This window comes from Pyrus communis, chromosome 15 (genome assembly GCF_041283825.1).
Source record: "Pyrus communis isolate YQ-2024b chromosome 15, ASM4128382v1, whole genome shotgun sequence".
Taxonomy (NCBI): Eukaryota; Viridiplantae; Streptophyta; class Magnoliopsida; order Rosales; family Rosaceae; genus Pyrus; species Pyrus communis.
This window is the reverse complement of record NC_142579.1, coordinates 31,822,468-31,848,293: the sequence shown is the minus strand read 5'-3', so window position 1 is coordinate 31,848,293 and position 25,826 is coordinate 31,822,468. Positions and strand designations below refer to the sequence as shown.

The window sequence follows — 25,826 nt, the reverse complement described above, 5'->3', positions numbered from 1 at the left end:
CAGCGATATGAAAGAAAAGGAACAGTTGCACATAGCAACGAGCATGTGTATCGTATATGTGAGTAAGTAAGTTCACCAAAACAAACATTGTCGAACACCTAGCACATGGTACACAAGTATATATACCGATGGACTTTAGAATCCCTGTCGTCAGACAGGGCGAAGCCTCTAGGCTTCAACATTACATATGCAGTCCATCGAATCATGAAATTTTCAGAAACATACGAACCAGAAGAGTGAACCTTTGAATTTGATACAAATTTACAGTTTCTAAACTTGAAGAACCTGGCAGTGAACTATGTGACTTTTAAGGCGGTTCCTGCCGGCGAGGTTTGACCACAGATTCGTGACCAAGGTCCTGAACTGCCCTTTACCTGCTATAGTTTCCCACAGATATTCAGCACTTGCCTGGCCAACATCGCTGGATTTCGAAACATCAACCAGCGAGATGCTCATGTTATTCCGAATGATGCAAAGTTTACCATTGAGGGGAACAAGGGAAGCTGCCTCCAAAGCCTTAGAATTACCCAAATGCATCTTGCTGTCAATATGCTTGCTCCAAGAATCCGTCGCTTTGTCATAAACTCTAAGTTTGCAGCCATCTTTGCATTCCGAAGCATAGAGATGCCCGTTTAAAGCAACACTTGGATTCCTCCAGCCTGCAACCATTCCGTCATACACAGAGTACCAGCTGTCGTTTTCTGGTTGGTAGACCTCGCTCAAAACTTGTCGATGAGACCCTAACCCCTTCAAGAACCATTTGCCTTCGTAAATAACCCCAATGTAGGGAGCCATTGCGGTGCTCATCTCTGAAATGAAGGACCATCTATTCTTGTTGGGATCATAGACTTCAGCTGATTTCAGGGACCGATGCATTCCCTCATTCTCCCCACCGGCAACATACAAGCAGTTATTTATAACGCACGAGCCAAAGAAATGGCGCCGCCGAAGCATATCTGGGGCACGGTGCCATTTATTGGTCCTGGCATCATAAAAAATGACTCGCTTCATTGATCCCTTTAGCGGGTCTTTTCCTCCAAATAAATACAGGTGACAGCCACCGAGTACAGCACAACCAAACCCTAGGGCTGCAGAATATTCTTTAGGGACAGGAGGGAGGGGTTGCCAGAGCTGGTATACGGGATCAAAAGCATGCCAAGAGACTTTCCCTTCTCGATCTCTCTTAATTAAATATATCCATTCTTCTGCAATGCCAAGGTTCCTACGGAGGGAGTAAAAGAAGTTAGCAGCCAAAAGACGGTACCATCTTTTGCAAACCAGGCGGAGCTTACGATGCTCAACTCTTGGGACCCGAACTAGGCAAGCAACAGCAAGATCATCGGGGAGTCCAGGAAGCAGAGGGGATTGAATGCGGCTACTCTCACCACGCGAAGGCTTACTCCTAGTTGGATGAATGGATGATTTAATGTCGGGTTGAAGACAGAGCTTTGCCCCAGGGACATACTTTTTAGCTCCAGCAACAGTTTTAAGGCCAGCATCTACTCTACATAAGCAAGCTGTTGAATCAACCTGCAAAGCGAAATGTATATTACTTAAACAATCAACCAGGCCATTTTACTTTGGAAATACGGCAACTCCACAAATGCATTATGCAAACACAGTTTCCCAGATCTCGTGGTAAGTCGTTACCACGAGGGAGCAGGTGGCATGGATAATCTTCCATCATTTCTAATAATTTTCATGAACAACTAGCATGACGAACTCCTTTCAATATCACAAACGGGGGTACAACAGGTTTGCAGCCAATTAAACACATATGAAACTCATGCAAATGTAAATTATATATTTGAGCTATGACAAACTTAAAATCAGCACTCGGCAACAAGACAATCCTGGAAACAGAAACCAAAAGGATAAAAACAGAGTTGACAGGAGTATAGGTTTTGAATTAGCGAGAAGCCAAAATTTTCTTCTACAGGTACCAACAAGTAGGAAGATTGTCTGTGTTGCAACCTTGTTGTTCACATGTTTGTCCTCCCTTAGTGTTTTTCGTTGCCTCTTACACCTTAGAACAGGCATGAAGGATGTTTGCATTACTAGAGAAATTCCAAATTGGTTGGAAATGGAACCAATCCAACTGATATACGATTTCCGTTGAAGTTATTGGACAAAACATGCACTTTATGATACACAATTTCCAAGCTCACAAAATATAAACTTTTCATCAACAATTAACCATACAACCAGCATTCTCCCTGGATTCAATGAAAGCTGACACAGCTGAACTTCATCCACCATCCATTCACCTTCTTAATGTTTTTATTTTCCATAGTTACAACACTTATAACACACACACACACACACACATCAAAAGAAAAACCGGAGAATCGGACAATTCGAAATGTAAGAGTCAGAAAACGAAAGATCAGTAGGGCACAGTATAGGAAGCAAAACATGAAAAATGGTAGAATAAATGACAAGAGAAACTTACCAACGGAGGCTGTATCCTTCTGTCCATCTTTTCTTCCTTTGAGGAACTTCCCAATACCAGCTTTTGTAGCAAAATAACGACACCTCAGAAATCAAATTACCAATCTCTCAATCATAATGTCCTACTTTTGAACCTAACCAAAACTTCAACTTCAAAAACTCCACCTCAAAATTCAAATCTTCAACTTTCAGCAGAAGAATCACAATCTGAAAACATCACAGGAAGAGGAACCCCAATTGGAAAACAACACAAACCCAACATTGTTCACTTCATCTCTCATCAAAACCAATAAAAAATAAAAAAACTCACTTGGAAAAAGCCTCCAAATTTTCAAAAATCACAACCCAAAACCTCCAAAGATCTCATATTTTCAACAAAAAGACGAAAAGGAAGAGAACCCAAAACCTCCAAATGCGAGGCAGCACAAAGAGTAGGAGGCAAATAGAGCAGTGGAGGAATAGATTGAGACCCCTCTCGCAAAAATGTCTCAGTGGAGTTTAGGGCCCATTTTTCACCTCAGCCGCACAACCCACCAAGCACAAGTGTTGAAAAAGAGAGAGAGAGAGGAAAAGGAAGGGGCAAACCAAAACCATTATCAAACCAAGGATTGGAGGATTATGGAAAGAAAGAAAGAAAGAAAGAAAGAGAGAAAGAGAGGGTTTTGATTGAGAGTGATGACGATTTGGTGGTTGTTTTGTGAAAGAAATTGAAGTAATAATTAACAAACCAAAGATTGGAAGTTAGCTTTTGCTTTGAGACTTTGTGGAAAAGAGACTGGGAAATTTGAGGGTCAATTTTTTTTTTTTTTAATTATACATTTAAAACTTTTTGTTAATAATAATACACAATTCCATATAATTTAATTTCTTCAAAGAAAAAAAAAGCACGAATCTCAACTGTTAACATATAAATTTGATCTCTACTAATTAATGAAATCTTCTTTGTCAATCAAAAGAGGGTGAAAAGATAAATTAATCTTCTATCACACAAAAAAAATAATGGGCAATAATGTAATTTCACATATCTAAATTTTACTGTTTTTTATTGAAGTCTCACCTACATGTGATGTTAAAATACCTCTAATATAAAAAACTAAAAAATTAAAAAAAAAACCTCCCACTCTCCCATGTTCTCTCTCTCTCTCTCTCCCTCTCTCCTTCTCATTTTCTAAAAAAATATGTTCATACATACAAAGCGTGTAGGCAAATGCTAGTAAATTTTAAGAAACAAACAAAATTTATAAAACTACACAAATAACTAGGTAATAATTTTTTTTTTTTTTAACAAATGATATTATCTACCCTAAAGGAAAGAGAGTGGACTTAGCCTCACAATAGGCTAGCAATAATATGGTTCAAATTTGTGTTTGGCGAGAATTGAACCTAAGACCTCTCATTTACAAGTGATGAAAAATACTACTAAACTGTAGTACTAAGTGACAACTAGGTAACAATTAAGAGAGAAAATTAAAGCAGACGAAACTCATATAATATAAACTCATACCAAACTAGTGTCTTACCGTTTTTCATTGTTCACTTACAAACAATTGAGATTGTTTCTCAATTAAGTACTCAAGTAATGTTAAGGAGATTAAGTTTGTAAACAAAATTTACAAAACTAAATGATGTGTAACCAATAAAAAACAAGCATGTTTATCAATGCTTAGGTAATAGTCAAATCATCAATTTTCATGTTATATAGCTTACTAAATTTTGTCTATAAATTTAGTCTCTTTAGCATTACTCGGAGTATTCTTCTCATAAGCCTTTATTAAAAGTGTTCTCATTAAATATATGTTAAGTAAAAATACTTGAAAGTGTTATATGAAAAAGCATCGAATATGTATACCTTTAAAAATAACACATATGATACAAAAATACTTTTGATTTTTCGCCAATTAAAACTATAAACACGTTTAATTGTCAAAGAACATTTTCAACACAAAACAATCCAAATAGACCCTATAAAGTAGAAACCGAACTTCAACAAAATGTAGCTAGTGTTATTTATTTTCTATTATATTTTTGGTCATAAGCTAGTGTTATTTATTAGATGAAGAATAATAGGATATAGACAAAGATTCAAAAATAAAATAAGAGGTGCCCCACGAGCCCACCACAGCCTCACAAATCATAAAAGATTTTTGAGTGTAATCGGAATATGAAGTGGTACACCACGTGTTATTATACAAATGGTGAAATATGTGTGTTAAAAAGTTAATAAATTAAAAAATACAATTTCCCACCACTTGTGAAAAAACACGTGATGTACCACTCATGTTCAGGTCACAAGGAAAAATTTCTCCACAAATTAGAAAAAAAAATTTCAATGTATCGAGAATACGGTCTGGTACACCAAGTGTTATCTTACAAGTGGCTAAATTTTTTTATGCAATTACTTAATAACTTATATTATGACACTTAATATATCAAACCGTCTTTCCAACATAATAAATCTCTCCATAAATCACAAAACGCGGTTCCACCAAAAATCCGAAATGGTAACAACGACACAAGATTAATCCAAGCTACGTGTTTGCGTTGACCCACCGCACCACACTATCATGAGACTCGTACTCCACCAAGGGTATTTTAGTCACTACAAACAAATCCTAATATTAGTCATTGCTTGGTGTTGGTGATGATCAAATTAGTCCAGATGTTTATGAATCTGTGATTACCAACTTAATTAATTTGTGCTGCCGTATTTTATTGTTTCTATATATTTTCAATAATCTTTTATAAGTAGTGGAGAAAAGAAACAGAAACTTTTAAGCATAATAGTAACATTGTCACGTGATATTAATAATTTATGCATTACAAAAATGATAGCGAGGTCAAAGGATAAACTTTTGGGCGTGGCAATCACACTGTCGGATAATGTTGGTAATTAATATATTGTATTAGTGAAATTAAGTGATAGGATCAATGCCCGTGTGAATTTTATTGGATCTTTGAAATCAAATATACTTAAGGGATATCTAGTTGACCTACAAATGTGACCACATTTCTATAACTTCTTATGTTCTTTTTACCCGTGAAAATGGTGGTTTATTATCCTAAACTACTTTGTATACATAAGACTTGTTAACAATGACTCAACCATGATAACAGGGTTAATTAGATTCATATAAAATAATAAAAAATCGATACTCTCGAAATAACTAAATACACTTTTTACATGCGAGAAGAGATTCTAAATTACAACTAAAGTATTACTTCTAGTAACACACAAGAATGTCCCACGCAGGAGAGTAGAGGAATGTAAAAAACTAGAAGAGATTTTTGAAGTGCCAAAATATTTACAGAAGAAAGCTTTCAAAGTGAATTTTGGAGTGCTAAAATTATCAGCCCATAAAAATTGCAAAACATGTCATGGTGGTAGAATACTCAACATTGAACGTTAAGGTACCAAAATAGTTGGTATAATTTCCAATTCACACAACTTTTCAATCTTCAAACATTTCGAGAAGGAATTATGTGCCTAACACCGCACTTTGAAAAAAGAAAAGAAGACTGTTTTTACTTGAAAATCTATGCATAACATCCATTTGATGTCTATCATGCAATTATTCATTTTATAGTTTTAGTAGCATCATTCAATCATATGTGTTTAAAAATGAATAACTCACCCAATAAAAATTTGCTACGTGATAAAATAAGGGTTGAGTTTGGATAACTACTAATCTTTAGAACTGATTTCAAATTGGTCATAACATTTTAAAATATTCCAAATAACTACCCAAAGTTTTGAAAAATTAACATCTGTTATGTTCACTAGAGTTCAATGATGACATGGACAAATATTAAACATGTTTTTAACTCTCAAGTCATCTATATAGATTCAATTGACGCCATTTAGCTAAGAAAATTTATGGTTTAACTTGGCTAAAATAGGTCATTTGAAGAATTAGAACTCCAAAGACGTCGATTAGTGAAAACCAACTTTAGTATTTGTCCATCTTGTCATTTAATACTATTAATGTCATAAAAACATATTGTTAAAGTCCCCGGTAACATACCAAATATCTTATTTTTAAAATGTTAAGTAATTATTTAGAACATTTTATAAGATTGAGACTAATTTGAAATTACCAAAAAAAAAAAAAAAAAAAAAAAAAAAAAAAAAAAAAATCTCAGCTAGTCCTAATTCCTAACCATTTGTCTCCTAAGACCATCTCCAATGGTTGGGTCAAAAGTCAAACCCAAAAAATTTAGCTTTTAGCCCAAAAACAGCTTTTCTACTCCAACCGTTCTACTCTAAAATTTTAGTCAGGGATTATTAAAGAATGAACTTAGGCTATTTTTTTTTTGTTAAATTAAATTAAAAAAAAAATGTAGACTATCGTAAATTAATTTTATGAACATTTTAATCTAAAAAAATTTAAATTTCGATAAATATTGGATAGAGTCCACCCCGATTTCTGGGCTAAATTTCAGGGGGAATTTGGCATTGGTTTAACATTTAACATTTAGCTCAAAATTTCCCCTTGGGTTGGAGTGAGTTTGGGGGGAAATTTTGGGAGGTAATTTGGCTTTTAGCCCACCATTGGAGTTGGTCTAAAGATCATTTGGCTGATTTTTGACTTGATATTATAATTCAAGTGAATAAAAATAAAGCAAGATCATTAGCTCCTACTTCTTTTTGTTTTTTGCTTTATTAAACCCATGATTGGGAATAATCCAAATCATCCAAACAGGAAATCAATTAGTAAAATTCCCACTAACCAATACTTTTTTCACTGGTTTATTAAAGGTAATGTTAGGGAGACGAAATGTTGTAAACTAAATGACATGAAATTATGGAAGTTAGTTATTAGATTACGACTTAAGTGTTAATAAACGTGTTTATTCCTATTGATGACACATCATTTAGTTTGATAAAATTTTTCTAGCATTACCCGTTTATTAAAGTTTTAGGAAGATGGCAAAAGTGTGTATATATTTAGCTAATCTTTTTTTTTTTTTTTTTTTTTTTGTTAGTCTCTCAAAATATTCTGATGGGGAAACTTAGAAAGAATAAGAGTTTTCAATTGATTTTTTATACTTTACAACAAGAACTTAACAAGCGTTTAATCCAACTACTCCAATCGCATGACCTCAGACCCGAGACCTCAAACCCAAGAGAATCCGAACTCAAGAATTTGGAACACCAGTGCATTTTTCATTAATCCAATTCCTCATTCTTGTGTAGCACCAAACATCACACTAGAATAATGTTATCCTTTCCAATCCCACGTAAACTACTGCACTAATCCAATCCCAGTCACTTAATTAACATGGCCATGAGGAAAAGCTTTGTGTTGGAATTTGAGTGTGGTGTTTATTCATCATATGATGCAAACTCAAACCAGTTAATTATTCCGAGCACTAAGTAGAGAATGATCAGAGTCAGAGTGAGAGATTACTTTTCCTTTTAGAGGGGGATGGACGTTGAAACATGTCTTTCCCAACATGGGGGACAAGGTTCGGTGACTTGACTTCTTTCATTCTTTGTGGGGTTAATGACTTAATGGGATTTGAACCAACTCAGTTTCTGTTGCGAAAATTAGATTAATTAAAATTAACTTTAATAATTCTCGAATTTTAGGGTTTGTAAGTATATAAATCAGATGATGGTATAACAAATAAGTATAAATATTGTCCCACATAGTCACACATATCGAATTGATTCTAAAAGTTTTACTAAGCAAATTGAAACAATCATAGTTGATAAGCTTTAACATAAAAGTGAGAAGATTTGAATTAATTAAACTGAAAATTTAAATTAAGCTTGAAAATAAACACATTGAAATAATAATTTAAAAACAAAACCAGACCTAGGGCATACGAATTCACCGTAACTAATTCTACTTAATCCCCTTAATATGTTATGAACAAGTAATTACCCAATATATTGATAATCAATTTTCTCCAAGTTTATTTAATGGTCATGGCATCTGGTTGTATCAAAATTATCCTTACAAGCGTTATGGAAATAGTTGGAAAATCATATAAACCCTAAATGCATGACATCTCCAAATAAGAATTCATGGTATCGATTGCAAGAAGGTAAACACACACCCTTCCCTTTTAGTGTAGATAATATGGTGTTTTAAAAAAAAAAAATCAACTTAATTTAAACCTAGATGATGATCAAGCATCTAAATAAAAATCAAGTGCATTACAAATAGCAAAAGATACTCAATATGGATAAAAAAATTTTTTTTTTAAAAACAACTCTAATCTAGGTCTTCCAACTTTGCCTTTTGCCTCAAACCCCCTGTGAAATATGATGATATTTTGTTTTGGTGACGGATTAATCTCATAAATGCTAGAGATATTAAAATTTTAAATCATTTTTATAAAATATATGATGTGATAATTGATGGTTAAACTCATTTTTTAAATTATTAAAAAAGAGTTCAACTAATAACGGTCACCTTATGTGGTATATAAATCCTTAATTAAGAAGGAAAAATAAAATAATAGACTAATAATGAATTCCCTTAAAGCCTTTTTGTATTGCCAAAAACTGGTCCATGGAGGAATCATTGCACTGCTGCCGCATAAGCACTAGTTCATCATGGGATCAAACTCTATTTCGCGCCCATCCATTACTGCTTCTAGTAAATATGCACGTAAAACATTATTATAGGCACCCAAGTCTTCGTTTTATATTCTTCTTTTTTATGTAGCTCCACTATCGTATGCCTAAATATCAAAACAATATAATTCAGTGCATCTAATCCATTCAAATATACAAAATTCAAAATAATAAATGATAGAAATATATGAAAATATGAAAATATGAAGACATCAGTCCCCACATGAGCTTAGGTGGAGTATGAGAGTAGTATTCTCTTGAAATTCCTTTCCTACCATCTAAGTCCTAACCATAATGTTGGTTTTACTGCGTCCTTAATATAGGAACCAAGTCCTAACTCTAGAAAATTAATATTTGGTTCCCCAATCTATGTACCTTGAGAAAGCTTCTGTCATCCTCGGGATCGATCTTGTAAACAAAAAAAAAAATATTAGTCCTTGTTTGGGGACCTCTACGTTCTTTATGTGATCTATAAACTGATGGATCAACAAGATTTCAGTGTTGGTCGTATAACTTGAAATCATTTACACAGCACACGTAATGCCTAGAACCATTAAAACTATCAGGGCCAGTGGAAGGGAATAATTTTTCCTTGATCCTTCTTGTGTGTCATGAACCAACTCCAATTCCAACTCCTCACCATCTCCAAACCGTAACGTTCGAGTTATAACCCTTCCACTCGTAATCTCCTTGTTTTTAGGCTTATAACATTCTACATGACGAAAACAAGAGGCATAACGGGACTTTTTTTATCATCCAACACCCAAGAGATGCTCCAAACTTTTTTCCCCGGCCTGCACCCATCGATTTTCACAGAAGAAAAATCGCTGCCACCGTACATTCTGCAATATTTGAACTGGAAAGTACAACTCTTTTATAAAGTCACCGGTTTTTCGACCTCAAAATTTTTCGAACGGTGGGATATTTTGAAAGGAAGGAAGTTTGTGTTTGGCTCCGGAAATAGGGTTTAGTAAAAATACTAGAGAGGTTTTTTCCATTGACCATAACCAACCAACCTTTGCAGGAACTATGAACCGCCTTTGATTTTGCTTCGACAACCCTAACTTGATAACGTTGCATACCATAGGTTGGGCCTTGGTTTAGTGCCACCAAGAAACAAGGTTACAAATTAAAGATAATAGTACATAACTTAATTTAAGAATTGCAAAGCATAACACCGCACTAGTACAAAAAATACTTTGCGCGACGTAGGTCCTTCGTCGCGCAAAATCAAGAAAATGTCACGCAAATATTTGCCCGACGAACCTTCGTCGCGCGCCAATCGTTGCGCCAAGGCTGTGAAAGCAGGGTTTGCGGGACGAAGAAATGTCCTACGTCACGCAAACTAGTTTGCGTGACGTAGGTATGTGCGTCACGCAAACTAGTTTTGCGCGACGCATGTCTTAGGTCACGCAAACCCACTTTGCGTGATGTAGGGACCTACGTCACTCAAACCCACTTTGCGCCACGCATGTCTTAGGTCACGCAAACCCGCTTTGCGCGACGTATGTACCTACGTCACGCAAAGTGGCTAAGTGGGTTTGCGCGACGTAGGTCCCTACGTCACGCAAACCCACTTTGCGCCACGCATGTCTTAGGTCACGCAAACCCGCTTTGTGCGACGTATGTACCTACGTCACGCAAAGTGGGTAAGTGGGTTTGCGCGACGTCGTATGGTTCTTCGTCACGCAAACCATTATTATTTTTTTTTCATTTTTTTTGACAAAAATATTTTTATTTAATTTTTAATAAATATTGTAATTAAATTCTAAACAATAATTAATAAACAAAGAAAAAAGTATTTAATTTTAAAATATATGAAAATGTACGTACAAGATGTCCAAACAAAAGAAAAAACTACAAGTAATCTTCTAAGTTTGACACATCAGGCTACTGGGTATCGAGTGGGCAAAATGGCTGGGAGGTCGAAGGTGGAGCAAGATCAAGTGCTGGCATAAGGATTTGAAGACCGGACATCGCTAAGGCCTGTAGAATCATACCCATCTGCGTGCCTTGGGTCCTCATCTGCTCACCCTGGGCCCTTATTAGCTCGTCCTGGGACCTCATCTGCTCATCTCGGGCCTCGTCTCGGGCCCTCATCTCCTCGTCCCGGGCCCTTATTTGCTCGTCTTGGGCCGCAAGCTTACCTTTCAAGGTTGTCACTTCCTCCTTAAGGGCAAATACCTCTCCTATGGTCAATCTGGAAGAGGAGGTACCTATCTCACGAACTCCCGCCTTCCCCATACATCGAACAACCTTGCCATGACGACGACCGAACTTCTGATCCAGGACCTCAGTCAGGATCTGAAAACCTACATCCTCAGGTATAGTGACGTCCTCGATTGGGGTCTCCGGGGGAAGTTGTGATGTTGCTTCTTGAAGAATAGCATTTCCCTTTTCCACCATAGCAGCCTACAATAATAAAGAAGAAAAAACTTATAATGTTTAATAACAAAATATAAATAATATTTGAACGATTCATAAATATAAGAAAATTAACAATTACATATACTTACATGAAGTTGCTCAGTGTTCTCATCATCGGGTCAAACGTAAACATCCTTGAACAAGTCGATATTCGAGAACTTGGAACCCTCCTGAAGAAAAAAAACATTAAGAAAATTTTATTAATCAATAATAAAAAAAAAATTGTATGAAATTTCAAAATTAATATACTTTTACCTGACGTCGTTCATCAAGCCTATATGAAAAAGGCTTCGAACCGGAATGGTGGAGAAGTGTCTTTTACTCCCGAGCTATCTTGCCAACAACAGATCTCTTATGTTAAACACACACTGTACATGTTAGTGCGACTATTTGAAAGAAATTATTTAAAAAAGCTTAAAAAAATAAGTAAAATAGTAATGAATTATTATTAAAATATTATGTACATACAACAAATTTTGGGTCCATAAAATGCTTGCAAAGCCAGTCCCAATCATCCTGCCGGTCCACCAACTCGGATGGGCAACCATGTAGGCGAGCAGTCTCCGGATCACCCTATTTCTTAAAATGCACATGAAGATCGCTCTTCCAATTTCTGTACCGATTTGCGAAGATCTCCTCTAAGTAGGCGAAGACCTCGGGGGATATGTCCTTAAGATGAAAATTGACCTACAAATATTAAAAACAACAAAATAATAGTAAAAAAATTTAATAATATTAAGATAATATACTTTGGTTTATAATATTTGTAAACATAATTAAAAAATGATAAAAGGCTAAAAATTAATATACTAACCGACAACTTGTCTCGCACCAGTTTTTTCGTCTCCTCGGGAATATCTGCCCAAGACTCCCAATGCATAGGACAACAATGCTTAATAACATAACCACAGCTAGTAGCGACGATGTTATGTTGCTGTGAGGTAGCCGCTCCATGATGTCGCGAGTCATACGCAATCTTGATCAAGGAGGCGGTGAGACGTATGTTCTGTGCCGCCTTCAGCATTCGATTAGGCCCCCTGGTGTTTTTTTTAGCTGCCCAAAAAAACTTAAATGATGAAAACCCTAAGCTTAAATTTGTACAGAAAATTCTGCAAATCCTCCCCTAATAGTACATCATTTCCCAAAACCTTAAAAAGTCAAATAACAGTAATTCACAACCCGTAACACATTTTCACAATCTAGCAAATTTTCACAATCATAAAAATAATAGTTCTAAAATGAAAAAAAATACAATGTAGTGAGAATTAGAAAAAACTACCTAGCTAGGAGGCCTCACCCTGGACTATAGAGGACGAGGAAGCGTGATCAGAAGGCTCCGGCTCGCGGCGACGTCGATGAGGCCGCTGTGCACTGAGCGGGTGAACTGACACTGATGATGTCGATGATACGGGCACCTGAGACGACGTAAGAGTAGCCTCAGTAAGAGGTGTAGGCTCCCCAATCAATGGAGCACTCACGCTTGGAGTAGTAGATGTTGATAATGCGGGAGGCGCATTGGTTACACTCCGACAACGAGTGATCAACTGCGACATCTATACACTTTTGAACCGTAAAAATATAACATTAGAAACTAATCCTTTCTTGCATTTGAAACTAATCAATTAGCAGCCAAAGTAATATAAGTAGGTAGGAACATTCTTAATTTGAAAACAAGAGGAACTACCTATCCATTTTCATAACCAACAAAACAAATTGCATCAAGTGAAACAAAAAAGAATGGGTAATCCAACACTAGGAATATGTGATAAATTGTAAAGATTATCTAAATCAGGATGCCTAGTAAACACTCTAGTAAGCAGACATTGTAATCAATCAATGGTACGAAAACTTCATTATATCAGTATCAACTATAACATGGTGAACACTAGTAAACGCACTAGTAAGCATACATTGTAAAGATTATCTGATATTATGAAATGTGAAAATAAAAAAGATTAATCCTCTCCGAAAGTAATTTCAGGGATCAGGAGCCTGGGGAAAACAAAATAAAGAATTACATGTTCACTATCAAGATTATCATATTAAATTGGGATGACACAACAGCCCATTTCTAATCTTGCCCAGTAAACAATAGTTAGCAAATTAGCAAAAAAATTTAATGTTCCACAGAATCAATTAGGAACGAAGAATCCGCAATCTTTAAGATAGCCTTTAAATAAAAGTCTTCATTTTGCAAAACCTTTATGTGAAAAAAATCATTATAGTATGGAATTCTAGGATTCCTCCTTGAGGCAAATACTTTTATGCATACCTCTTCCGGTTAATCTATACCATACTCTATTCTTGTAAGATGATAGACACTAGCTAACAATCCGCCTGGTGCTACATCATAAGCACATTGGGAACGTAGATAATTGTAACCATATACATATAAAATGACAGCAATCGAATGCCAATCCTCGGGTTTTATTTGTAAAGTTTCTATTCCTTGGTAATCGAAGCCCAAAGATCTATGAACTAACCCATAATCTGCCTAACCATATAAATTTTCTTCCTAAACAACATGTATGTGAGGTGGGTAGGATACAAAAGACAAGTTACCTTCTGAAGACCCAGGAAATTGCCGAATGAAACTTTTCAAATCTGGACCTCCGACTTTATCTATACGCATAGCTTATAATAATGAATAATTGTATGAGCACAAGGGTACATATATCACAAAGATTCCAGTAAGAAGCTAGCCGGTGTTGATGATTTTGTGCGTACTGATTTCAATCAACTTATCAAAATTAAATGGTGGATCCCAATTTGGATATGCGCAACCATTTCAAAGATATGGATAACAGTGCATTAATAGTAATATGTTGACTGAGATTAAAATAAAATAGTTACCAGCTAACAGGTTTAAAATTGACACATAAGCAATGAAAGTAAGATAACTTCTTTTTTGCCACTGTTGCCAGAATTCAAGTATTTACCACTAAGAAGATAATCCAATGATGAATATGCATTGGCTGAGGCATGCCCAATAAACACTCTAGTAAGAAACACAAGAACAAGAACAGTAGCAACAACAAAAACCCAAACGACAACAAGCGTATAAAAACTCAAACTTAAGCATATGAAAACACAAAAAGAATTCAGATGTAAGAGGGACTACAGGCAGCGTATTGCTTAACGCAGATGAGGGAATTGAAAATCTGGGTCAATACCTGCTGGTTGGCTAGGAATTGAAAATGTATACCAAAATATCTTCAAACTGCAAACAAGAAACAACAAAAATGAAATTCTTAAACCCTAAAATTCAGCCCATTTCGTAATAATTTATCCCAAATAAAAACCCTGATTCAATCCCCATTTCAAAATTAAAACCCTAAATCCCATTCAAAAATTTTTAAACCCTAAAATCCATCACATGCCTTAGTAATTTATCCCAAATTAAAACCCTAAATTCTAAAATTCATCTCAATTCACAATCAAAATCCTTAATTTCACAATTTCATAATTTGTAATTAGACTTACCTTCAATGAGAGAGACAAGCATGACGAAGGGGTGGTGGATGCCCGTCGTTTAGAACGAGAGGGAGAAAGATCTGGATTCAAAACAGAGGTCTGAGTTCAAAATATAAAAGATGATGAGGAAGGCTACGGTACAGAGACGGAGAAAGAGGGCGAGATGATGAGGAAGGGATAAAGACCCAGTGATGTAGATTTCAAAAAAAAAAGGCTACGGGAGTCCAGGTATAAGAAAGGGTGAGATGATGAGGAAGGCTACGGGAGTTTGGGTATAAGAAAGGGCGCATGTCCAAACTTGGAAATTTCAAAAAAACCGCCTTATTTTTACAATTGCACGTCAAAATTGTAACAAATTGCGTGACGTAGGTATTCAAGTTGACGTCACGCTAATTGTTTTTGCGTGACGACTACATTAAGGTGTCATGCAAGGTTTTTTTTTTTTTTTTTTTTAAAATTATTTTAAATACTGATAAAATGACTTTATTCCTTTCAAAATCAAATTTTTTTTACATAAAATCCACAATAATATATTTTTCTAACAAAAACTCGACCCGAACTACAATAATAAATTTAAAGCTACTTAATAAATATATATATCGTTCAATTTCTTAAGTGTTATACATACAAAATAAATAAATTTAAATATACTTAATAAATATATATACCGTTGAACTTGATGGGATATGGATTGTACGAAACTAATTTGAACAATCGAACCGTCAAACTTGTTTGTATATGCGTCGAGATTGTATACGTAAAAAGTTACAAAAAATAAACGTTCGGAGATCAAGTAACGGGACAAAACATTTGGACGGTTATAAACGAAAAATCATGATTCAACGGTAGTTATAACTCCAATTTTGGTGATTTTTTACAGCTACACTCCTTGATCCTATATGAATACAATGAACTAATTCGATCGTCAATTTAAAATATTTACGCTAGTGGATACCACAAAATCTTATGTTATACTTAATGAAAGTATAAATAAATTCCAAAAGTGTTAGTGAATCTATCGTTTTGATGGGATACGGATTGTAGGAAACTAATTTGAATGATCAAACCGTCAAACTTGTTTGTATATGCGTCAAGATCGTATACGTAAAAAATCACAAAAAATAAATGTTCGGGGATCAAGTAACGGGACAAAACATTTGGACGGTTAAAAACGAAAAATCATGATTCAACGGTAGTTTAACTCCGATTTTGGTGATTTTTTACAGCTACACTCCTTGATCCTATATGAATACAATGAACTAATTTGATCGTCAATTTAAAATATTTACGCTAGTGGATACCACAAAATCTTATGTTATACTTAATGAAAGTATAAATAAATTCCAAAAGTGTTAGTGAATCCATCGTTTTGATGGGATAGGGATTGTAGGAAACTAATTTGAATGATCGAACCGTCAAACTTGTTTGTATATGCGTCAAGATCGTATACGTAAAAAATCACAAAAAATAAATGTTCGGTGATCAAGTAACGGGAAAAACCATTTGGACGGTTAAAAATGAAAAATCATGATTCAACGGTAATTTTAATTCCAATTTTGGTGATTTTTTACAGCTACACTCCTTGATCCTATATGAATACAATGAACTAATTCGATCGTCAATTTAAAATATTTACGCTAGTGGATACCACAAAATCTTATGTTATACTTAATGAAAGTATAAATAAATTCCAAAAGTGTTAGTGAATCTATTGTTTTGATGAGATATGGATTGTTGGAAACTAATTTGAACGATCGAACCGTCAAACTTGTTTGTATATGCGTCGATATCGTATACATAAAAAATCACAAAAAACAAACGTTCGGAGATCAAGTAACGGGACAAAATATTTGGACGGTTATAAACGAAAAATCATGATTCAACGGTAGTTTTAACTCCGATTTTGGTGATTTTTTACAGCTACACTCCTTGATCCTATATGAATACAATGAACTAATTCGATCGTCAATTTAAAATATTTATGCTAGTTGATAGCACAAAATCTTGCGTGACGAAAGTAACAAAAACACTTTGCGTGACGCATTCACTGGTACGTCGCGCAAAAGTTCTTTGCGTGACGTATTGACTTTTACGTCGCGCAAAACAATATTTGCGTGACGCATTCATTGGACGTCGCGCAAACAGCCTTTGCGTGACGCATTAGCTGGTACATCGCGCAAAGTTGTATTTTAAAAAACCAAATAACATCCAAAATCCAAACCTAACCCCTTTGATTTTCTTTTCAATTCTTCCAAAATCCAAAAAGGAACTTGTGGTTGTTGATTGAAACGGGAATCAAAATTTATCTTTGTTTTGTGACTCTCTGCTTTTTCAGCTCCGCTTTTGGTTTCTCTAATATATTTATAGAGAGAGGGAGTATAGACTTCAAACTTTTAAATTAAGGAAAAAAATATACATTGCAATTTGCAAGGTTTGTTTTTGTGCAACACAACATTTAAGGAAACAAACAATCCGAGTCTCAAATGCTGATCATTGCTTGCAGTTTCAAATGCAGCAGCACAACATTGCTGATTAAATGTCCCAAATGTTGATCATTGCTTGCAGTTTCCTCCACCAGCTTCTCAACCACAGTACCTTTCTACATTACCAGGTCCCTCACATTCTCGTTGTGTATGACTTAATACTCCACATGTTTTCTGGCTTAAGATTGCAAAGAACACACTCTCCAATTCTGCCACGGAACAATTAATATGAATAAACATTGACAAAAATTGATAGTAACTTAATACCCCCAAAAAAGTAATGAGCAAGTATGAAATTGTGAGTCACAGTCGGAGTAAGAGTAAGACCAAGAGAAATATTATATTGTGAGATTGTGAGCAAGAGTGAAAATAAGAGTGAGAGTAACACACATAAATTCTACAAAGAAAACAAAAAAACAACAAAATCACACACACTGAGTGAGAAAAAGATTATATTGTGAGATTGGGAGTGTGAAATAAGGAAAAAAAAAATTTTAATAAAATTGTTGCACTCTCACCGTTTTAAATTTGGCAGGAATGGACAATTTAATAAAAGAGCAAAAAATTGCACCACCAATGATTGTACAACAGGATTCTTTGGCTGCTTTCCTATGTACCAATCCTTAACTGCAAGCCATGAAAACCAACGTTATCAAACAAAGTATAAAATTGTTTTGTAAAACAGAAAGTAAATGTAAATTGATAGAAACAAAGGGAAAACCTACAATGCAGAAATTTTATTCATGAAAATTATCCCATTTTTTAACCTCTATATAGCAGAACACAAAATCTATAACCAGCACATATTTCAACTTTATAATACAATTAAAAATAACAAAAGACTGAACTAAACTGCCAACACAGATCATTTATAAAAATTTAAACCAAAGATGTCCAAAATTGTTTTAATTTCATAAATACAATTACAAAAACGCAAAGATGTTTATAGATAGGTTGAATTACAAAAATAAGTTAATTGATAATAGTTCTCAAACAATATACATTTCAGAGAAGAAGAGCCAATTCTACATTATAGGTTTCCTCTGTCTGTGTCCATTTACATTAGCCCTTTATTTTACAACAGAAGTTTAGATTTGAATTTATGTGGTGGCAGTTGAGTGCAACATTTCATTATTTTGAATCATATTATATAGTTGTCTTGTATTCAGGTTATCCTTAATCCAACACAACACCATGTTATACTTGCAATCTCTGTCAAAGCAACAATCTTCACTATAACTTTCATAATTGTTATTAGTTTGTGATGATTAAACTTACATTGATTATATGATTGTAGATATCAATGACAGCTTTCTCTGTTATCCCTCTCATTGTGTATGTCTTCCCACTGCTCGTTTGTCCTTGTCCAGCCAGAAAACAGAAACAATAAGCATTGTTCTAATCCGACGAAACTATAGAATCACCATATTACATTATAATACCTGGGATAAGGCGAGGGATGTTTTTGCAAATAATTGGTTCTCTGAAAATAGTACCTGTAGAAAAAGCAATCATTGTAATTTGAAAAGAATATTGTTCAAAAGCTGAAAATGTATAGTTGACAGTTCACTAACCATTCAAAATATTCCTAATAGTCCCATTGGGACTCCTCCACATACTCTTCAAGTTAAACTCCATACGAGCTTCATCTGTCAATTATAACAACAATATCATGAATTTTGTCAATCTCTCGGTGATGATTGAAAATATTAATACAGGATCTAGAGTTAGAAAACAAATGCATGTATAATTGTTCAGTAGTGTATACCTGGAGTAATAGTTGCACACTTGATTGCTACATTGTACCTAAAATTCCAAATGTTAGAGATGCGGAATGAAATAGCAAAAAAATAAAAATTCCAAGCAAAAAGATACTCTAATCACTCCTTCATACCTGGAGTAATAGTTGTTGCAGTGCCAAAGAAAATAAATCAATTGTTGAAAAGCGAGATGAGGATCGAAAAAGAAGGGACATGAGTCTAAGGATAAGCCACAACCATTGATGCCCATCAAAGAAGACAAGGCGTCATTTTTCACTCATTCCTCGTATCCTGCTTCCGTTAAGGAAGTAGGAAATTAGAAAAATTATCATATTAAATTGGGATGACACATCAGCCCATTTCTAGTCATGCCTAGTAAACAATAGTTAGCAAATTAGCAAAAAAAATTAATGCTCCACAGAATCAATTAGGAACGAATTGAAGATTCGCAATCTTAAAGATAGCCTTTAAATAAAAGTCCTCATTCTGCAAAACCTTTCTGTGAAAAAAATCAATATAATCTGCCTAACTATATAAATTTTCTTCCTAAACAACATGTATGTGAAGGAAGATTTGTGAAAAACAAGTTCATTTGAGCAACATCAACAACATGCAATTAACAATTAAAAGGCGGAATCATGTTTATATGCACTCAAAAACAAAACTTAACCCATGAACTTCAAAGCCTAGTAGATAGGTGAACCAAGACTCAACTCAAAACAAAGTGAGTTGAGAAATCAATACCTTTGTAGATTCCTCTTTGCATAAGCAAAGGCTAATCACCCAAAGAGAGGGCCTTCATTCCTTGCATCTTAGATTCATGGATTTGGATGGATGAAAAGGTTTCTCCAAGTTCCCAAAATTGAGAACCTCTAAGTCTCCACACCAAGGCATATTGTAGAAGAAATGAGTGACCTTGGAGGAGTTTGATTGCTAGATGATCCCTCCAAGGTGGCCGGCCTCTTTGAGAGCAAAGGGAGGTTTGTGTTCTCATCTTTACTCCTAAGAAAACCCCTTTGGATGAAATGGCTATAAAGATGTCTTTATACAATCTCACAATGGAGTGGCAAACTTGCAATTAAGCCAAGTTCACTACCCTCCTCTAAATGGCCGGCCTAAGGGGATTTATTGGGCTATTTGGGCCTTTGTGAATCATTATTCATTAAGTGGTCATGCAACTTAAGTCAATGGACTTGACGTTCGAAGCCCATTGGGCCTTAAGGTCCAAAACTATCCCGAGGTCTTTAACGAACTTATTCATTTGATTAATTAACATATTAATTAATCCTTGCCATAAATAATTAAACCATTTAATTATTCTTACTCATCTTCGTTGAATCTTCAATCTCTACCTTACACGGTGTACGATCCATTAGGTTCCTTTTAGCGAGGCAGTGGGCGATTCAAACTCTTTCAAATCGATTGTGAATTGAAACTTACTTTCAATTCTCCCGTTAGTGATAATACACTTTTAGGGCTTCCACAAACCATGGTTGACGCCTAGTAGCATGTCATGGTTACCCAAGCTAATCAGAAGAGGTGGAGAACCTATTCAGTTTTAGGATTACAAATGCAATACGGTCTTTCTCTAATACAATACTCTTGACCACATTGTTTGGTTTGATAGTTTATTCATGTCTACTATCCAATGTGAGTTTTGTGCTTATATGATTACCTTGAATGTGATTTGGAACACATTCCTAAATCTCATTCATACTTTGGCCAAAGATTCTTAATCATATCATAGAGTATTCTCCCTCAAACAGTTTGAAGGTTAGAGATCCCTTGTTGCGCATTCACTTGCCTCCATGGCTAAGTGGTTTAACCCCAACGATGTCGTGGACACCCTCCTGATGGAGTGACTTTGACATAATCAAAGATTAAGGACCTAACCACAAGACAACTGTGATGCCTCAGGTCAAAAGACTAATTTGCATTATCCCAACCATGAGTTCTCATGTGACATGAATATGAGAACTCTTCGTTGATCGTGTTCAGTGAACTCATTCTCTATTGAGCACCTACGTACTTGTCTTGATGTCACACACACCAATGACTCGAGACTAGTCACTCTCCCTGAGAGAAGACATAGCACGTACTGATCTTAACGGACTGTCAATGCTCAATTGACAATCCTATGATCAGGAACGTTTAGGATGTGTCAACGAAAGAATGGTCTCATAAATCTAACTTCTTTAGATCGCATTCTTCCAATCACATATTCCTTGGACTTGTCGTTTAAGCATATAACATTTATATGAGACGGCTCAAACAATAATGTTTGCCCTTAATATTAAACTAGATTAGTTTAACATGTGAAATGTCCATAAAGTATCATCATATGATTGGTTTTAGGGCACATTTCCAACAGTATGTGAGGTGGGTAGGATACAAAAGACAAGTTACCTTCTGAAGACCCAGGAAATTGCCGAATGAAACTTTTCAAATATGGACCTCCGACTTTATCTATAAGCATAACTCATAAATATATGTTTCTTACAATCTCTGTATCAAACAGAAAATCGAAGAAGACAAGGTGACATCTTTCACTCCTTGCTCGTATACTGCTTCTGTTAAGGAAGTAGAAGCGAAAACTTTATCTGCAAACAGAAGAAACCAATGAACCAATTACTTAATGTGAACCATCACAGCTAAGAAAACTACAAAGCATATAATTTCTATATAAAGAAGAAGAATTTGAGGGGAGCAGATTCTTCCTGTGCCTTTTTTAGTTTGACTTTGCCTCTCCTTAACCTCCTGGTTTTTCCTTTACAATTAGATATTAATCGTCATCCGAACTACAATAATAACTCTCGTTATCCTCACTACTATCATTTTCGGATTTCCATTCGTCCTCATCTTCGTTTGCCTCTTCCAGTGCATTGTATCGTGGCAGATCACCAAGGTCAATTGATATTTCAAATTCGGGAATTCCAACTACAACAAATGGTTCTTGGACAACATTAGTATCCCGGAGTGTTTCTTCACCAAATTCTATCAAAGATGAAAACTGTTGGTCAGCAACATTGTCGTCGTTGTCATTATGATCTAGTTCCGGAATATCATATAGCCTTCTTCGATCAATCTTCTGAACAACTTTCCAACCATTGCCGGCTTTAGGGTCGTCTAGATAGAATATTTGTTTCGCCATAGTTGCTAAAATGTATGGGTCTTCATCGTACCAACATCTGGTAGTGTTTACTGATAGTAAACCATGATCTCGCTTAACACTCGTTCAGTTATGTGGGTTTGTATCAAACCAAACACACTTAAACAGTATCACTTGACACCTGCCTTTGTAAAGCAATTGTACTACATTAGTTAGTTTGCCATAAAAATCAATGTCTTCACTATCGCCAGCACCCGGGACGTGGACACCACTATTTTGAGTAGACAACTTGTCATCACGTGTTGCCCCTAAGAACTTGATCCCATTGACATGACAACCTGAGAACAATTCAATGTGAAGCGGTCCTCTCGCCAAATTATATAATTCTTCATCATAAGAGGGTGAATTCAATTCCTTCAATTTGTTCATCTAATATAACATATACAAAAAGTTAACCTATTAGTGTAACCAAATTTAAAGACGTGCATGAACAATTTAGAAAATATGCTCAATTCAAAACACATACAACTTACATGTTCGTGAAACCACGAAGGAAATAATTCACGGTGCTTCTTGGCATATAAATGCGAAGGATGTTCTCGCTTCATCAACTGTTCATGCTATTCAAGGTATGGCAAAACCTCGTCACAATTGTTGAGTATGAACTAATGTGCTACCTCCATGTCATTTTTAGTAAACGATTTGCCTTTTACAGAATTGTCGAATGGTCGCGCAATTTTGGCAAAAACAGACAGTTTCTCTTTTCTGACACCACCGTCATTATTGCATTGAGGACGATTGAAAGCTGTCTCAACATCTTGAAGATACATTGCACAAAAAGTAAGTGACTCATATGCAACCCATGCTTCCACAAGTGATCCTTCGGGCTTTGCCCTATTTCGGACACACTTTTTCAACTCACCAAGATATATGCACAAATAAAAGGGTAGATACAAATTATTCAAAGTGTTCATTGATCATGAATTTGTTATATATATATACATATATTTATATATATATATATATATACACACACACGCTTAATTAAGTACCTTTCTATTGGATACATCCATCGACAATTGATTGGTCCGGCAAGCAATGCCTCATCTGGCAAGCGAATCATACTTGTAAAGAAAGCTGGAGGAAATATCTGTTCGAAATTGCATAAGACGTTCACAATGTCGTCCTGCAATTGTTTAAAATCCAACTTCCGTAAACACCTTGCAGTTAACTGTGAAAAAAATCTCGACAACAACACTATTGGTTTCACCGCATCAAGAGGCAATAAGTGTCGAATACCAACCGGTAGAAGGCGTTGGAGTATCACATGACAGTCATGACTCTTCATGTTTGAAAATTTACACCCACTTACGTTCACGCAACGTGAGATATTGGAAGCATACCCATCTGGAAACTTTACAGAAGAAATAAAGTTGAAAAACTCTTTCTTCCCATTCGGCTTAACTGTAAAAAAAGGATGGCCCTTCTTCAATGTACCACCAACTTTCTTCATCCACAAGGATGACCTAATGCCCATTCGTTCCAAATCAAGGCGAGCTTGGACCGTGTCCTTTGTTTTTCCTTCAATGTCTAGAACTGTCCCGACCAAAGTATCAAACACATTTTTCTCAATATGCATAACATCGAGGTTGTGTCTCAATTTTAACTTTGACCAGTACGGGAGCTCAAATAACATACTTTTGTGCGTCCAGTTTAGATGTGTAGTTGGTCTGGGCTTATTGACCCCTTTGCCAAAATGACCAAATTCCAAATGGTTTAACTGATCCAAAATCTCATCTCCGGACCATTCTCTTGGTCTTGACTGAGTCTCTTTTGTGCTGTGGAAGGCTTTATCATTATGACGCCACTCGTTGTCCCAAGAGAGCCATCTACGATGACCAAGATAACAAACTTTTCTCGCATGCCAAGACGATGTTACATTCTCCTTGCATATTGGATATGCCAAATAACCCTTAGTCATCCACCATGAAACCATTGCATACGCGGGAAAATCGTTTACTGTCCACATCACTGCTACTCGCATGGTGAACATTTGCCCAGTAGACTTATCGTATGTACGAACACCGTTTTCCCATAAATCTTTTAGCTCATCAACCAATGGTCGCAAATAAACATCAATGGAATTTCTTGGATCTTCGGTAATTAATAGAGTCAACATCATGTATTCTTTTTTCATGCACTTCCAAGGTGGCAGATTATAAGGAAACACGACGACCGGCCAAGTGCTGTGGATTTGGTTTAGAACCCCGAATGGATTAAATTCGTCGGTGACAAGTCCCAATCTTATGTTTCGCGGGTCAGCTGCAAAATCAGGGTACATCCGATCGAATTCTTTCCATGCCTCTCCATCTGCAGGATGCCTTATCACATCGTCATTTACCCGTCTTTCTTTATGTCATCTCATATCGATTGCAGTATGCATCGACATGTACAATCGCTGCAACCTAGGCTTTAATGGAAGATAACGCATTACTTTTTGTGGAATCTTGGTCTTTCTATTCTATGATGTCATTTTAAACCTCGGCTCATTGCATACAGGGCATTTATCCAACTGTATGTTCTCCTTATAGAACAATATACAATTATTTACACATGCATGAATTTTTTCATACCCCAATCCAAGACCCTTCAACACTTTTTGGGCACTTTTATGATCTTCAGGTAAACAATTGTCCTTTGGAAGCATCCTCTTGATAACTCCCAAAAAGTAATCAAAACACTTGTTTGACAAACGAAACTTGATCTTGCCATGCATCAACTCCACAATTGCCGTGAGCATCGAAAAGTTCTCGCAACCCGGATATAATTCTTGCTTGGCATTTTTCAATAGTTTTTCATAGTTTTTGAATGCCTCACTGTCCATGGTTGGATGGCCGTCATCTCCCCCTTCCTCATTGGTGGTGGTCGAGGCGTATGGATAAACGTCATTTAGAATATCCATAACTTGTTCATTAGGATCCATATTAGATTCAACAGTCCCCACTCGTGTCATGTATGAAGATGAAGCTTGGTCTAATCGTTCTCCATGATGATACCAAGTAGTATAGGTCTCCATCATCCCATTTCTTATTAAATGAAATCGAACATTTTCGAATGTCTCCCTCATTGAGTTGTTACACCTCCTACACGGACATCGGATATGAGTTGAACCTACGTTGTGTCTAGTTGCGAAATCAACGAACTCTTCTATTCCATCCAAGTACTCAACAACACATCTATTATGATTTTGTATCCACTGTTTGTCCATTTTGTTTGCAATCCTAATAAAAGAACAAGAATTACAACAACTTCAACTATTGTCTTGTCACCTTATTCCTTCGGTAAGGGCCCTATCCCATTCAGGAATGCACAATTATGTGCCGTAATTTATGATTCCAATGGATGAAATTTCGACGCGTGCAAATTTCGGCAGCATTTCCTTACAGTTCTTCAAGTGAACGTCATAGATACATAATATCTACCGTGTACTCGAAGAACATCAGAAAATGTTACCAAAATTTCCACTATCGAAACCT

General features: G+C 35.6%; 2 protein-coding genes and 3 long non-coding RNA genes across 6 annotated transcripts; all 5 read right to left on the bottom strand.

Moving 5' to 3' along the window:
* Nucleotides 1–32: 32 nt before the first annotated feature.
* Nucleotides 33–3,194, bottom strand: LOC137736169 (F-box/kelch-repeat protein At1g55270-like). Of its 2 annotated transcripts, XM_088685714.1 has the most exons (3): nt 2,762–3,165; nt 2,453–2,658; nt 33–1,530 (listed from the first exon to the last, which is right to left on the bottom strand). In XM_088685714.1, exons 2-3 carry the CDS (start codon nt 2,477–2,479, stop codon nt 271–273), a joined length of 1,287 nt encoding a protein of 428 aa, XP_088541840.1. In that variant the 5' UTR covers nt 2,480–2,658; nt 2,762–3,165; the 3' UTR covers nt 33–270. The 2 variants fall into 2 exon arrangements, with proteins under 2 accessions (XP_088541840.1, XP_068331598.1); XM_068475497.2 differs by having other exon boundaries at nt 2,453–3,194.
* Nucleotides 3,195–10,816: 7,622 nt separating this feature from the next.
* Nucleotides 10,817–11,819, bottom strand: LOC137744601 (uncharacterized). Its single transcript, XR_015957300.1, has 3 exons — nt 11,720–11,819; nt 11,554–11,634; nt 10,817–11,449 (listed from the first exon to the last, which is right to left on the bottom strand). It is a non-coding gene; the product is annotated as an uncharacterized LOC137744601 (long non-coding RNA).
* A 56-nt stretch (nt 11,820–11,875) lies between these two features.
* LOC137730728 (uncharacterized) lies at nt 11,876–15,165 on the bottom strand. Its single transcript, XR_011068208.2, has 6 exons — nt 14,948–15,165; nt 14,638–14,684; nt 14,027–14,086; nt 12,744–13,024; nt 12,297–12,517; nt 11,876–12,151 (listed from the first exon to the last, which is right to left on the bottom strand). It is a non-coding gene; the product is annotated as an uncharacterized LOC137730728 (long non-coding RNA).
* A 3,686-nt stretch (nt 15,166–18,851) lies between these two features.
* LOC148690866 (uncharacterized) lies at nt 18,852–19,227 on the bottom strand. The gene is made up of 3 exons (XR_015956644.1): nt 19,190–19,227; nt 18,996–19,070; nt 18,852–18,917 (listed from the first exon to the last, which is right to left on the bottom strand). It is a non-coding gene; the product is annotated as an uncharacterized LOC148690866 (long non-coding RNA).
* Nucleotides 19,228–22,955: 3,728 nt separating this feature from the next.
* Nucleotides 22,956–25,273, bottom strand: LOC137743217 (uncharacterized). The gene is made up of 3 exons (XM_068483120.1): nt 24,924–25,273; nt 23,343–24,671; nt 22,956–23,184 (listed from the first exon to the last, which is right to left on the bottom strand). Exons 1-3 carry the CDS (start codon nt 25,271–25,273, stop codon nt 22,956–22,958), a joined length of 1,908 nt encoding a protein of 635 aa, XP_068339221.1.
* Nucleotides 25,274–25,826: the final 553 nt, after the last annotated feature.